This window comes from Rhincodon typus, chromosome 3 (genome assembly GCF_021869965.1).
Source record: "Rhincodon typus isolate 14 chromosome 3, sRhiTyp1.1, whole genome shotgun sequence".
In the NCBI taxonomy this organism is placed as follows: Eukaryota; Metazoa; Chordata; class Chondrichthyes; order Orectolobiformes; family Rhincodontidae; genus Rhincodon; species Rhincodon typus.
This window is the reverse complement of record NC_063334.1, coordinates 116,233,339-116,245,372: the sequence shown is the minus strand read 5'-3', so window position 1 is coordinate 116,245,372 and position 12,034 is coordinate 116,233,339. Positions and strand designations below refer to the sequence as shown.

The following is a 12,034-nucleotide window of genomic DNA, read 5'->3' as shown; positions in this document are numbered from 1 at the left end:
GCCTGCTGTGTTCATCCAGCTCTACACCTTGTTATCTCAAACTATTGAAGTCTCTTTTCTGAAGAGATATTTTCTCCAAATTAAAAATGTAAAGTCATATCCTTTCTTTTACAATTTTCTGTCTCTTCTATCTCATTCTTAATTAAGTATTTCTATCCTTCTCTCTAATTCCACTTTGATCTGACCTTCATTCATATTATTTCCTTCCCTGTCATTCCACTGATTTTCCTTTGTCAAATTTCATCGGTTCACTAGATGACTGTGGTCTATTGTTCACTGAATCCATCTTACCTTTTGGAGCCATTATCAACTCGCACCTCCAGATGGTGAGGATGCAAATTGTTTTTGAGTTGGCGGGGGAGTAGGAGGGGTAGATATTGTCTAACTAACAATACTCGATTTAAGCAAATTCTGAGAGATTGGTATACTGTTAGAGCAATGTGACATAAGGCATATTGTGAATGCAACATCTTTCAGAGAAACATATAACATTGGACCTATGATTCCTGAGGCTCTCCAGCACTGAGGTTTTCTTCTCAGACTCTTATAGAATAGGAAGTTATTGATAGAGAGTTAATTAGACAACAAATAAAAACCGAAAGAACTGCGGATACTGTAAAACAGAGACAAAAACAAAAATTGCAGCATCTGTGGAGCATCGGGCAGCATCTGTGGAGAGAAATCAGAGAAATCAGAAATAACGTTTTGAGTCGAATTCTGAGGAATGGCTAGCTGCTAGCCTGCTGAGCTTTTCCAGCACTTTCAATTTTTTTCTCCCGTTCGACAACAACTTCATCAATCGCGTAAATACCAGGTTCATAGCAGGTGATGTAGATGGATGTTGGACATTTTTTTTATCAAATAAGACCAATGAGGGATAAGCTGAGACAGCCGATATGATTCTTCTGTCTAAGATGTGTTAGGTCAGTGGCCTTTTCTCTGTCTATAAAATTCCTTAATACAGATTGCTGACATGGTGTCATAATGTGCACTAATAATCACATTATAGTATTAATAGTGATAAATGGTGAAAGGCTTATTGCACATATGCCAAGAAATAATCTGCAATTACTCATTGGGAATTTTTATGGCTACTGTATAGGGTTAAAAAAGAAACAGTGCATCAATGAATTATTGTCAGTGTTGTAACATAGGAAAACACAGCAGCCAATTTGCAGGCAGTAAACTCACATGGACAACAATTAAATAATGACCAAATAATTTTTGTTTTTTATGGAGTGGACGTTGGCCAGGATGCTAGGGAGACTCCCTGCTCTTGTTGGAATCACGTCACGGGATCTTTAAGTCTCCCAAAGCAGCCAGGTAATCTTTGGTTTAGTATTTATCCATCAGGTGGCGCTTCAAACACTGTTGAACTCCCTCAGAGTTTCACTAAAACATCCAACAAGACTTTTTTTTTGAAAGATCTCTTTTGGATGACTGATTTCATTCTGTTAAATGTTTTTGGCAGTTCAAAAAATTTGTCAGAAAACCACAAAAGAAAAACTTTAAAGCAAGATCTGGCTCGACCAGAAGGATATTACTAATATAGAAAGAGGGAGAGTATTTCACATCATAATTATAAAGGGAGTGGCAGTAACTCAAATCCTGTAATTTAATACTGTCAATTAGCATAATAGTTCTTAGAAGTTCCTCAGCATTTGCTGCTTAATGGTTTGCTGAAGTGGTTTGTTGACTTTTGATGGTAATGCTTGTGACAACAGTAAAAGAACTATTTGTCCTTTTTATTCTTTTAAAGTGTATTTTATAGCTCCATTCACAACCTCTGGCCATGCCAAAGTGTGTTACAGCTGAAGAAGAACTTTTGAAATGTAGCCATTCTTATAAAGTAGGATCATTAGCGAAAAATTTGCACACAAGCTCCAACAAACTAATTCTCATGATACTTACCAGATGGTTTGTTCCATTGATGTTGGTAAGGGGATAAATATTGGCCAGGACACTGCGGAGAAATTCTCTACTCTCTTCTAAATAGTGCTATGGGATATTTTGCATCTACATGAGAGGGTAATGGGGCTTTGCTTTAATATTTCATCGAAGGGCAGCACCTCCAACAGTGCAGCACTTGTTCAATACTTAGCCACAACTGCGTAATGCTGCACATTGTTAGTATTTAATGAATATATATGAAAATCCTCTGTTATTTAAATGAAGATATGTTTCAAATGAAAAACTAGCACATGGTCAAAATAATATCCACTGTCACTAATGTCGTACTACACTCATTTCTCCTCAATATTTTTTATTTCTTTCCTTCATCATTCAGGAATTGTCAGTGTACAACTATTACTGATGCGCCATTGAAGAATTAACATTGTGCACTTTGAAGCTTTCTTCTTTAATTCCCTATATGCTTCTCCTCCTGGGATGCCCTTAGCAGCATCGTTACATTTCACTCTAATCCATTGTTCTGTTCCTTTGTTTTATTCCAGATGTATTGGCACTCATATGTTTCTCTTTGTACCTCTTTGGCTGGGTTACCATCTTTCTAACTGCTAGGTTAACTGCTGCTGGTGCCAAGGTAGCTTTCTGTGCTGTGTCAGAGATAATGGTGAAGGCATTTCATTATGATTGTTCCAAATGCCCATTATGTCCCTGACAACTGCATTAAAACAAGTGCAGCTCTCTGTCCACGAAACTACGAATATCTTGAATGCTACATCAAGAATCATTGGCAAGTTGGACTCACATTGCTGGAAGAATGGAGACAGCTATCAAAATGTTAGATGTGACTTTCTTTTTAAAGTGTTGGCCAGTTTTATTGCCCTTGATAAGCAAATGTAAAGTTTGCAGGACAAGTATTACTCATGAGATGAAGACAACAAGGCATAGAGCTGGATGAACACAGCAGGCCAACCTATGATGCTGCTTGGCCTGCTGTGTTCATCCAGCTCTACACCTTGTTGTCTCAGATCCTCCAGCATCTGCAGTTCCTACTATCAGTCATGAGATGAAAATGGCTTACAGTTCTTCTTTACACTAAAACAAAAAAAAATCTGAGCACATGTTCACCAAAACAACAGTTCCGCTTAAAAGAAAGTCAGAGACATGGTTGCAAACTGAGCTAGGGATGATAATTTGGTCCATGTGGACTGCTGCTGTATTCATAAATCCCGTCAGGCCATTCAGACCATCAACCCTCTGAAAAGCATCCTACTCAGACCCACCCCATCACTGTAACCCTGCATTCCATACAACTAATCCTCCAAGCCTGCACAACCCCTGGACACCTTAGCATGGCCAATCCACCTAATCTGCACATTTTTGTACAGTGGGAGCACCCAGAGGAAACCCACACAGGAATACAGAGAACATGCAAACTGCCAGATCGCTATTCACTCCTTTGTCTGTCCAACTGTTCTTCTCTCTCTTTGGGCTCTATCCCCTCCTATTGTTTACTCCTCATCCCTCCCCCAGTCCCCTTTTTCTCCATATAAACCAACATTTTCCTAGCTACCACCAGTTCTGAGAAGGGTCACAGGACCCGAAATGTTAACTCTGATTTCTCTTCACAGATGCTGCCAGACCTGCTGAGCTTTTCCAGCAACTACTGGTTTTGATCCATTGTCCCTACTTTGCTAAGCATTCAGCTTATGTACTCTGCCACTTCACTTGGCAGCTGGTAATGGAGTTTTAACCAGTGCATGCAAACCTGCCATCCATCCCAGGAGTTCACAACATCTTTGAAAGAGATCTATGACCAGAGAATGACAAAGAGTTTGGGATAGATTTGTCAATATTTTAACTAGCAGTGCACATAAACAAATCAAGGGTGGGGTTACTTCTGGAGGAACCCAGAAATTGCCCAAATAAGTAATTACTCATGGCTCAATGATGAGCATTCCTGCCTCAGAATCAGCCTGAATGGCCTGAATCAGTAGGTCATGTGTTCTAGACTTGCTTGATTTATAATACAGGCCAAAACCCAAGAACAGTATTTTGGGAGTGCTGTGCTGTTAGATCTGATATCTTTCAGATGAGTTGTTAATGAAGTCTCTGTTCTCTCAGGTGGACATAAAACATCCCACTAGAACTACAAAGAAGATGAAAGGAACTTTTTCCTGGCGTTCTGGTCAATATATACCTCTTAGCCTATATCACTAAAAACAGATTGGCTGTTTATTATCAGTTTATTGTTTGTGAGAACTTGCTTGTGTAAATTGGCTGCCTCGTTTCCATCTGTAAATTGTTCCAAACTGTTTAAAGCAAGTTTATTTTCATAAAAGAGCATAGTACCCTGGGTGATGGAAATCTGAGATTAAAACAGAAAATGATGCAAATACTCGTGAGTGAGAAACAAAATTAGCATTTCAAATCAACGGACTTTATTCAGAACAAATTTATTACCTACAGCTGAGGGAAAAGAATCAGTGTGGAGTCGAGAATTTTCTTACTTATACAGTAAGCAGTTGGGACCTGAGAATGCACAATCTGAAGGAAAATTGAGAAACATTCCTTTATAATTTTAAAGGGAGAGTTGGAGCCCACTTGAAATGGAAATCTTTGCAGGACTATAGGGAAAGAACGTTGGGATGGAACTAATTGGACAACTCTTTCAAAGAGCCAATACAGGTATGATGACCTGAATGACCTCCTTCAGTAGTAAGATTCAATAATTTGCTTTCTAAAACCCCCTATCAAGCTTTCAAAATGTCACAAATCAAATTCAAATACAGTGAGCCATTTTTTTGGAGTGTACTGCCTGTTGTTAATAAGAACGACAAACAAGTTGAAATAAGGATAGTGCTGCCATTTGTTTCTTCCAGATCCGTAATGTTGCTACAAACCGGTGCGTGGACAGTAAACATGGAGCAACAGGAGCAGAATTGAGGTTGGACGTTTGTATCAAGGACGGCTCGGAACGTACATGGTCACATGAGCAGGTACCAAAAGGTCTAGCCATAGTGTCATGCAGCATAGAAACAGGCCGTTCGGCCCACCATGTTTATGCCAACCAACAAACACCAAACCATACGAATCCTATCTACCTGTACTTGGTCTGTAGTCTACTATGCTCCAGAATTTCAATTACTCATTCAGATGCTTCTTAAATGTTGGGAGATTGTCTGCCTCCACCACCCTCTGGACGAAAACATTTTTCTTCAGATCTCCTCTACATCACATACACCTCACCTTAAACTTATATCCTCTGGTCTGAGACACATCTGCCATGGGGAAAAGATTCTCACAATCTACCCTGCCTATGTCTCTCATAATTTGTATACCTCAATCAGAGCACACCTCAGTCTCCTCTACTCCAGGGAAAACAAACTCAGCCTATCCAGTCTCTCCTCATAATTCCTCGTAACATCCTGGTGAATCTCCTCTGCACCCTCTCCAGTGCAATCATGTCCTTCTGATACGTGTGGCAATCAGAACAGCACAGTGTCCCATCTGTGGCCTAACCAATGCTCTATAATGTTGCAACAAGAGTTTCCTGTTCCTATATTCTACACCCCTGCTAATGAAGGCAAACATCTCATATGCCTTCTTCACCACCCTGTCTACCTGTGCTGATACTTTCAGGGATCAATGGACTTGTACAGCAAGGTCCCCATGTTCCTCTGTACTCCTTAGCATTCATTGTGTAAAACCTTGCTGTATTAGACCTCTCAAAATGCATCATCTCACACTTATCAACATTAAATTTCACCTTTCATTGCTCTGCCTAATTCACTAGCTGATCAATGTCAGACTGTAACCTAAGATCATCTTCACACTATCAACAACACCACCAATCTTCATGTCATCTGCAAACTTACTAATTACGCCTCGTCATTCACATCCAAGTCATGAATGTGCATAACAAACAGCAAGGGTCCCAGCACCGATCCCTGTGTTACTCTGCTGGTCACTAGCTTCCAATTACAAAAACAACCTATCACCATCACCCTTTGCCTCCTGTTTGCAAGGCAATTTTGGATCCAGTTTATCAGCTTGCATTAGATCTTCATGAGCTCTTAACGTTTGGACTAGCCTTCCATGTGGGACCTTATCAAAGGCCTTACTGAAGTCCATGTAAACCACATAACTGTACTATCCTCATCCATATCAGTATTAATCTTAACATGCTCTAGGACCTCACCATTGCAACTGAAATATATAGCTACAATGTTTCTCTCCGTTGTGAATACAAACAAGAATTATTTGTTTAAGATCTCACTCACATCCTCTGGTCCATGCACAGATTGCCCCTTTGATGTCTAATAGGCCCCACTCTGTCTCTTGAAATCGTCTTGCCCTTAGTATACTTATAAAAGACCTTGGGGTTTTCCTTCATCCTGCCAAATATATTTCATTCTTTATAGTGCCGAATTGCGTCTTGTGTTTTTAATGCTCTGTACCTAATATATATAGTCATAGAGATGTATAGCACAGAAATAGATCCTTTGGTCCAACTTGTCCATGCCAACCAGAAATCCTAAATTAATCTAGCCCCATTTGCCAGCATTTGACCCATATCCCTCTAAATCCTTCCTATTCATGTAGCCATCCAGATGCCTTTTAAACGTAATTGTACCAGCATCCATCACCTCCTCTGCCACCTCATTCCACATATACACCATCCTCTGCGTGAAAAAGTTGCCCCTTAGGTCCCTTTTAAATCTTTCCCCTCTCACCTTAAACCTATGCCCTCTAGTTTTGGTCTCCCCTACCCTGGGGAAAAGACCTTGGCTATTTACCCTCTCCATGCCCATTTTATAAATCTCTATAAGGTCACTCCTCAGCCTCCAACGTTCCAGGGAAAATAGCTCCAGCCTATTCAGCGTCTCCTTATAGTTCAAACCCTCCAACCCTGGCAACATCTTTATAAATATTTTCTGAGCCCTTTCAAGTTTCACAACTACTTTCCCCAAGTAGGGAGACCAGAACTGAATGCAATATTCCAAAAGTGGCCTAACCAATTTCCTGTACTTGACCTCCCAACTTCTATACTCAATGCAGTGACCAATACTTCCTTATTTTTCTTTATCAATCTCATGATCTCCCTTGACATCCAGGATTTCTTGGATTTGCTGCCCTTGCCCTTCACTCTTAGAGGAACTCTCATTATACTATTTTTAAAATATTTCCACTTTCCAAATGTACACTTACCTGCAAGTAGCTGCTTCCAGTTTATGTTTGCAAGATCCTGTCTAATGATATTGAAGTTGGCCTTCCCCCAATTTAGACACTTCTACACTATCCTTATCCCTTTCCAAAAAACCTTTGAAACTTACAGAGTTATGGTTACTATTCCCAAAATGCTCATCTGCTGACACTTCTTGAACAGCTTCATTCCCTAGGATTAGGCAAAGCATTACTTTAGTAGGAATACCTCAATTCTGGCACAAAACAGCTGCCCTGGAAAAAGTTGCCCCTTAGGTCCCTTTTAAATCTTTCCCCTCTCACCTTAAACCTATGCCCTCTAGTTTTGGTCTCCCCTACCCTGGGGAAAAGACCTTGGCTATTCACCCTCTCCATGCCCATTTTATAAATCTCTATAAGGTCACTCCTCAGCCTCCAACGTTCCAGGGAAAATAGCTCCAGCCTATTCAGCGTCTCCTTATAGTTCAAACCCTCCAACCCTTTAAGAATTTCACCTTGTCTCATCCTTTCCAATCCTTTCACATGAAGGTATGAAATGTTAATGTTAGTATTGGATCTTTTATCATTGGGAAACCTAAGGGATAAGGACCAGGCTGCATAGCACAGGCCATTGATTTGGATGAAAAGAGTAACAAAACCATTTGAACCCAAAAACCCCCCATCGTCCATTCCTTCACACTCCCAATTTAAATTGTTACAGCTGTGGAGGCCATTCTTTCAGCTGTCTGGGCCTATCTAGACCTCTGAGCTGTCAAAGCCTCCCCCCTTAGCCCACACTACCTCTATCTTCCTTCAGGACACTTCTTACAACTTATTTTGTTAGGTAACGCTCCTGTGTGGCACCTTGGGACAATTTGCTACTTTAAAGGGACAACATAATTGAAAGTTGTTGCTTCTGCTATACTTATTCATATAAATCAAGAAATTTAGGTACTGCCAAGAAGAAGTGCAGGAGGAATGGAAAGTTCAAGATGACTTTGGGAGCTCTCTCTGATGTCCTGGTCAATATTTCTCCTTCAGCTGCCTTTACTAAAATAGACTACCTGATCGTTAGCATAGTTGCCTGTTATGGGAGCTTACTGTGCATACATTAGCTGCTGCATTATCTACGTTGCTACAGTGATGACACTTAAAAATACTTAATTGGTTGTAAAGCAATTTAGGATGTCCAGAGGCTGTGGAAAGCATGTTTTTTTTTATTTCTAAGACATAAGTCCTTGGCTAGCTTTCTCTGGTTTTTCCCCTTCTCTACCTAGAAGAGCTGCATTAACACCCAACTTAAATGTAGAAAAGCTCCAACCTGGTCTGTTCAGGATTCAGATATTCCCAATCCTGTCCTGGGAGGTTAGGATGGACAGAAAAATTATGAGGAAGTAAAATTGAGATGACTTCCCATTGCATCTTTGGGGAATGAAGGCAGGCAGCCATGAACATAATTAATCGTAGAATCCCTACAGTGTGGAAATAGACCCTTTGGCCCAATAAGCCCACAACGACCCTCAGAGCATCCCACCCAGACCCATCCCCCTGCAACCCACCTAATCTACATATCCCTAAACACTATGGGCAATTTAGCATGGCCAATCCACCTACCCCGCACATCTTTGGACTGTGGGAAGAAACCGGAGCACCCAGAGGAAATCCACGCAGACACGGGGAGAATGTGCAAACAGACAGTCTCCCGAGGGTGGAATCGAACCTGTGTCCCTGGTGCTGTGAGGCAGCAGTGCTAGCCACCCCTAAGTGCCATATAAAGGATAATTCTCTGGCCTACCTGTATTTAGCCAGTGAACAGCTCCCCATCCCCTACCACCATTCCCCATCACTCGCACTCCCATCCCCAACCCATGAACCAGAAATGGGAGATCGCCAATTTGATGGAAGTGTCCTCTCTGCATCAGCCAGTGGGTTCACCTTCCATAAATCCTGATTTTGTTTTTCTTTATTCATTCACGGGATGAGGGCTTCACTGGCTAGGCAGCATTTATTGCCCATCCCTAATTGCCCAGAGGGCAGTTAAGAGTCAACCACGTTGCTGTGGGTCTAAAGTCACATGTGGGCTAGACCAGGTAAGGATGGCAGTTTCCTTCCCTAAAGGACATTAGTGAACCAGATGGATTTTTCCTGACAATTGACAATGGATTCACGGTCATCATTGGACTCTTAATTCCAGATATTTATTGAATTCAAATTCCACCATCTGCCGTGGTGGGATTCGAACCTGGGTCTCCGGAACATTATCTGGGTCTCTGGATTAACAGTCCAGCGATAATATTGCTAGGCCATCGCCTCCCCATTGGTCTACTAACATCTTTGTTTGGATAGTGAGCTGGAGATGACCAATTAAGAAGCCATTTCAGAGAAGGTCACTTGGTCCTACTGTCAGTAAATGTGGGCATGGGACCTTCATTTCAACAAAAAATGGGGTGTTGCACTTCCTGGCAAAATTTCAACCCAATGGATCAGCAAGTGGAAGTCCCACACTGCCGTTATAATTGCAGTTTTCTTTACAAACTAGTCCTCCCTTTGCTGTCCACTCCATAGGGAAACAATTTGCAATGCTTTGGACATAATAACACTCCTCACTCGTTTATGCAGAGCACTTCTACTGAAAGGTTTTATGGAATTCAAAGATAATCTGTGGAAAAATGCACTCCTTGCCAATGGTCTCCACTAAACACTGGTAGTTAACTGAGAACACTTTAGTTCTAACATGTACCATTGAGGTGATGAAGACACTTTATATTTAATATTCTTTGGAAGAGTTAAGTTTTCAAGGAGTGTCGAAAATGGGTTTATTTCAAGTTTGTGGAAATATCTGGAGTGGTGATTTTTAGAAAGATAATTGAAAGTATATTGTGGACACTGGAATTTTTTTAATATGGATTCCTGTAAAACACCTTGATTGGTGATAACTATTTGTTTTGCTGCAGCCCTCTGCTGGGACCCTTCTGGACAGTGACTGGCTTGAAGAGGTTTTTGTTTTATCTGAGCAGGTCTGGCAGCATCTATGGAGACAAATCCAAGTTAATGTTTCGGGTCCAGTGACCCTTCTTCAGAACAGAACGCTGTGAGCGTGTATGTGAGCAGGAACCTGTGTCTAAGTATGACTGTGAGCATGTGTGTGAGTATAAGTGTGCATGTAGGCATGTGTGTGCCTATGTGTGAGCATTTATGTGAGTGTCAGCCTGAATGTAAGCTTGTTTGTGTGAGAGTCTGTGAGTGTGAGAGTATGTGAGAGTGTGAGCATGCATGTGAGCAAATGGATATGTCAGCATAAGTGTGCATGTGGCCATACGTGTCAGCATGAATGTATATCTGTCTCTGCGTGTGAGCATTTTTATGTCTATATTGCTAACTTTCTGTGTTAACCTATCAATATGTCTTTATTGAATAGCTTTTTTGATCATAAACCAATAATGGTGTTTATTAAGAAAGCTGGTTGTTGGGTGGGGTAGGTAGGGTCCTGGATACCTACACACTTTATAAGCCCCACTCCACCATCCAAACCATATCCAGCAGGAACACATAAAGCCAAGCCCTGTATTTTCCAAACAAAGCAAATTGTGGCCCTAAAACGGTCAACATTGGCAAAGTACACAAGCATATGTCAATATTGATAGAAGATTGAGGGGTAATTTAATTAAGGTGTTCATGAAGATTAATGCAATTGATAGAGTAGATAGCCAGAAACTACATATAAATTAGGAGCAGGTTATAGGCCATTTGGCCCTTTCAGCCTTCTGTGCCATTTAATGAGTTCATGGCAGATCTAGCTTTTCCAGCTTCCCACCGATAACCTTTCACCTGTTTGCTTATTAAGATTCTTTCCCCTCTGCCAAAAAAAAATTCAATGACTCTGCTTCCACTGCCTTTTGAGGAAGAGAGTTTCTGAGATTCACAACATTCTATGAGCAAAATAAAAATTCTGTGTATTTTTATTTTAAATGGGTGCCCCCTTAATTTGAAACAAAAACAGGCATAAAATCTAAGATTGGAGCTAGGCCACTCAGGGTTGGCAGCAGGCAATGTTGCTTCATACAAAGACTGGGAGACATGTGGAACTCTGTCTTCCAAAGCCCTGTGTGTGCTGAGCATCAATGGGACATTTTGAAGCTGAGGTTATAATTAGGTATAGGGATTAAGGATTGCAGAACCAAGACAGGCATATGGAGATTAAATAGAGAAGATTTAATTGACTGGAGGAATAGGCTCAAGCGATTGAGACAGACTCACATTCCATTGTAGCTCTGATCCACCCTGATAGTGTGTCAGTAGATGGAGTGTGCCCAGAAGGAAAAAAATCACTGTAAAGAAACACATGTAATACTGGAAATAAACATACCAGTTGTACTGGTCCTCCATTTTTGCAGTGTATGAGTTGACCAATCTCCACCCAGAAGCTCTTAAGAATGTGGTGATGGGTAATAACAGAGATATCTTTTAACTGCTGAACAGAATGGCTTTGTAAAAGAGATAGGATTGTAGTCCATATAGCACAGAGCAAGACAGAGGCATTGTGCTGCTGTCCAGTCTTAGCTTCCTTTTTTAAAATTTATTCATGAATGTGAGCATTGCTGGCTAGCCAGCACTTATTTCCCATCCCTAATTACCCAGAGGGCAGTTAAGAGTCAACTACATTGTTGTGTGTCTGGAGTCACGTGTAGGCCAGGCCACGTAAGGATGGCAATTTCCTTCCCTAAAGGACATTAGTGAATCAAGTGGGTTTTTCCTGACAATCAGCAACGGATTCATAGTTGTCATTACACTGTTAATCCCAGATTTTTTTAATTGATTTCAGATTTCACCATCTTCCGTGGTAGGATTTGAACCCAGGTCTCAAAAATATTAGAGATAACAAGGTGTAGAGCTGGATGAACACAGCAGGCCAAGCAGCATCAGAGGAGCAGGAAGGCTGACGTTT

General features: G+C 41.0%; 1 protein-coding gene across 1 annotated transcript in view; it reads left to right on the top strand.

The window, feature by feature from the left end:
- galntl6 (polypeptide N-acetylgalactosaminyltransferase like 6) overlaps nt 1–12,034 on the top strand; it is a 248,889-nt gene that overhangs the window by 198,179 nt on the left and 38,676 nt on the right. The window contains exon 12 of the mRNA XM_048594039.1: nt 4,788–4,904. Coding sequence (XP_048449996.1) covers nt 4,788–4,904 — 117 coding nt within the window. The remainder of the gene's footprint in view (nt 1–4,787; nt 4,905–12,034) is intronic.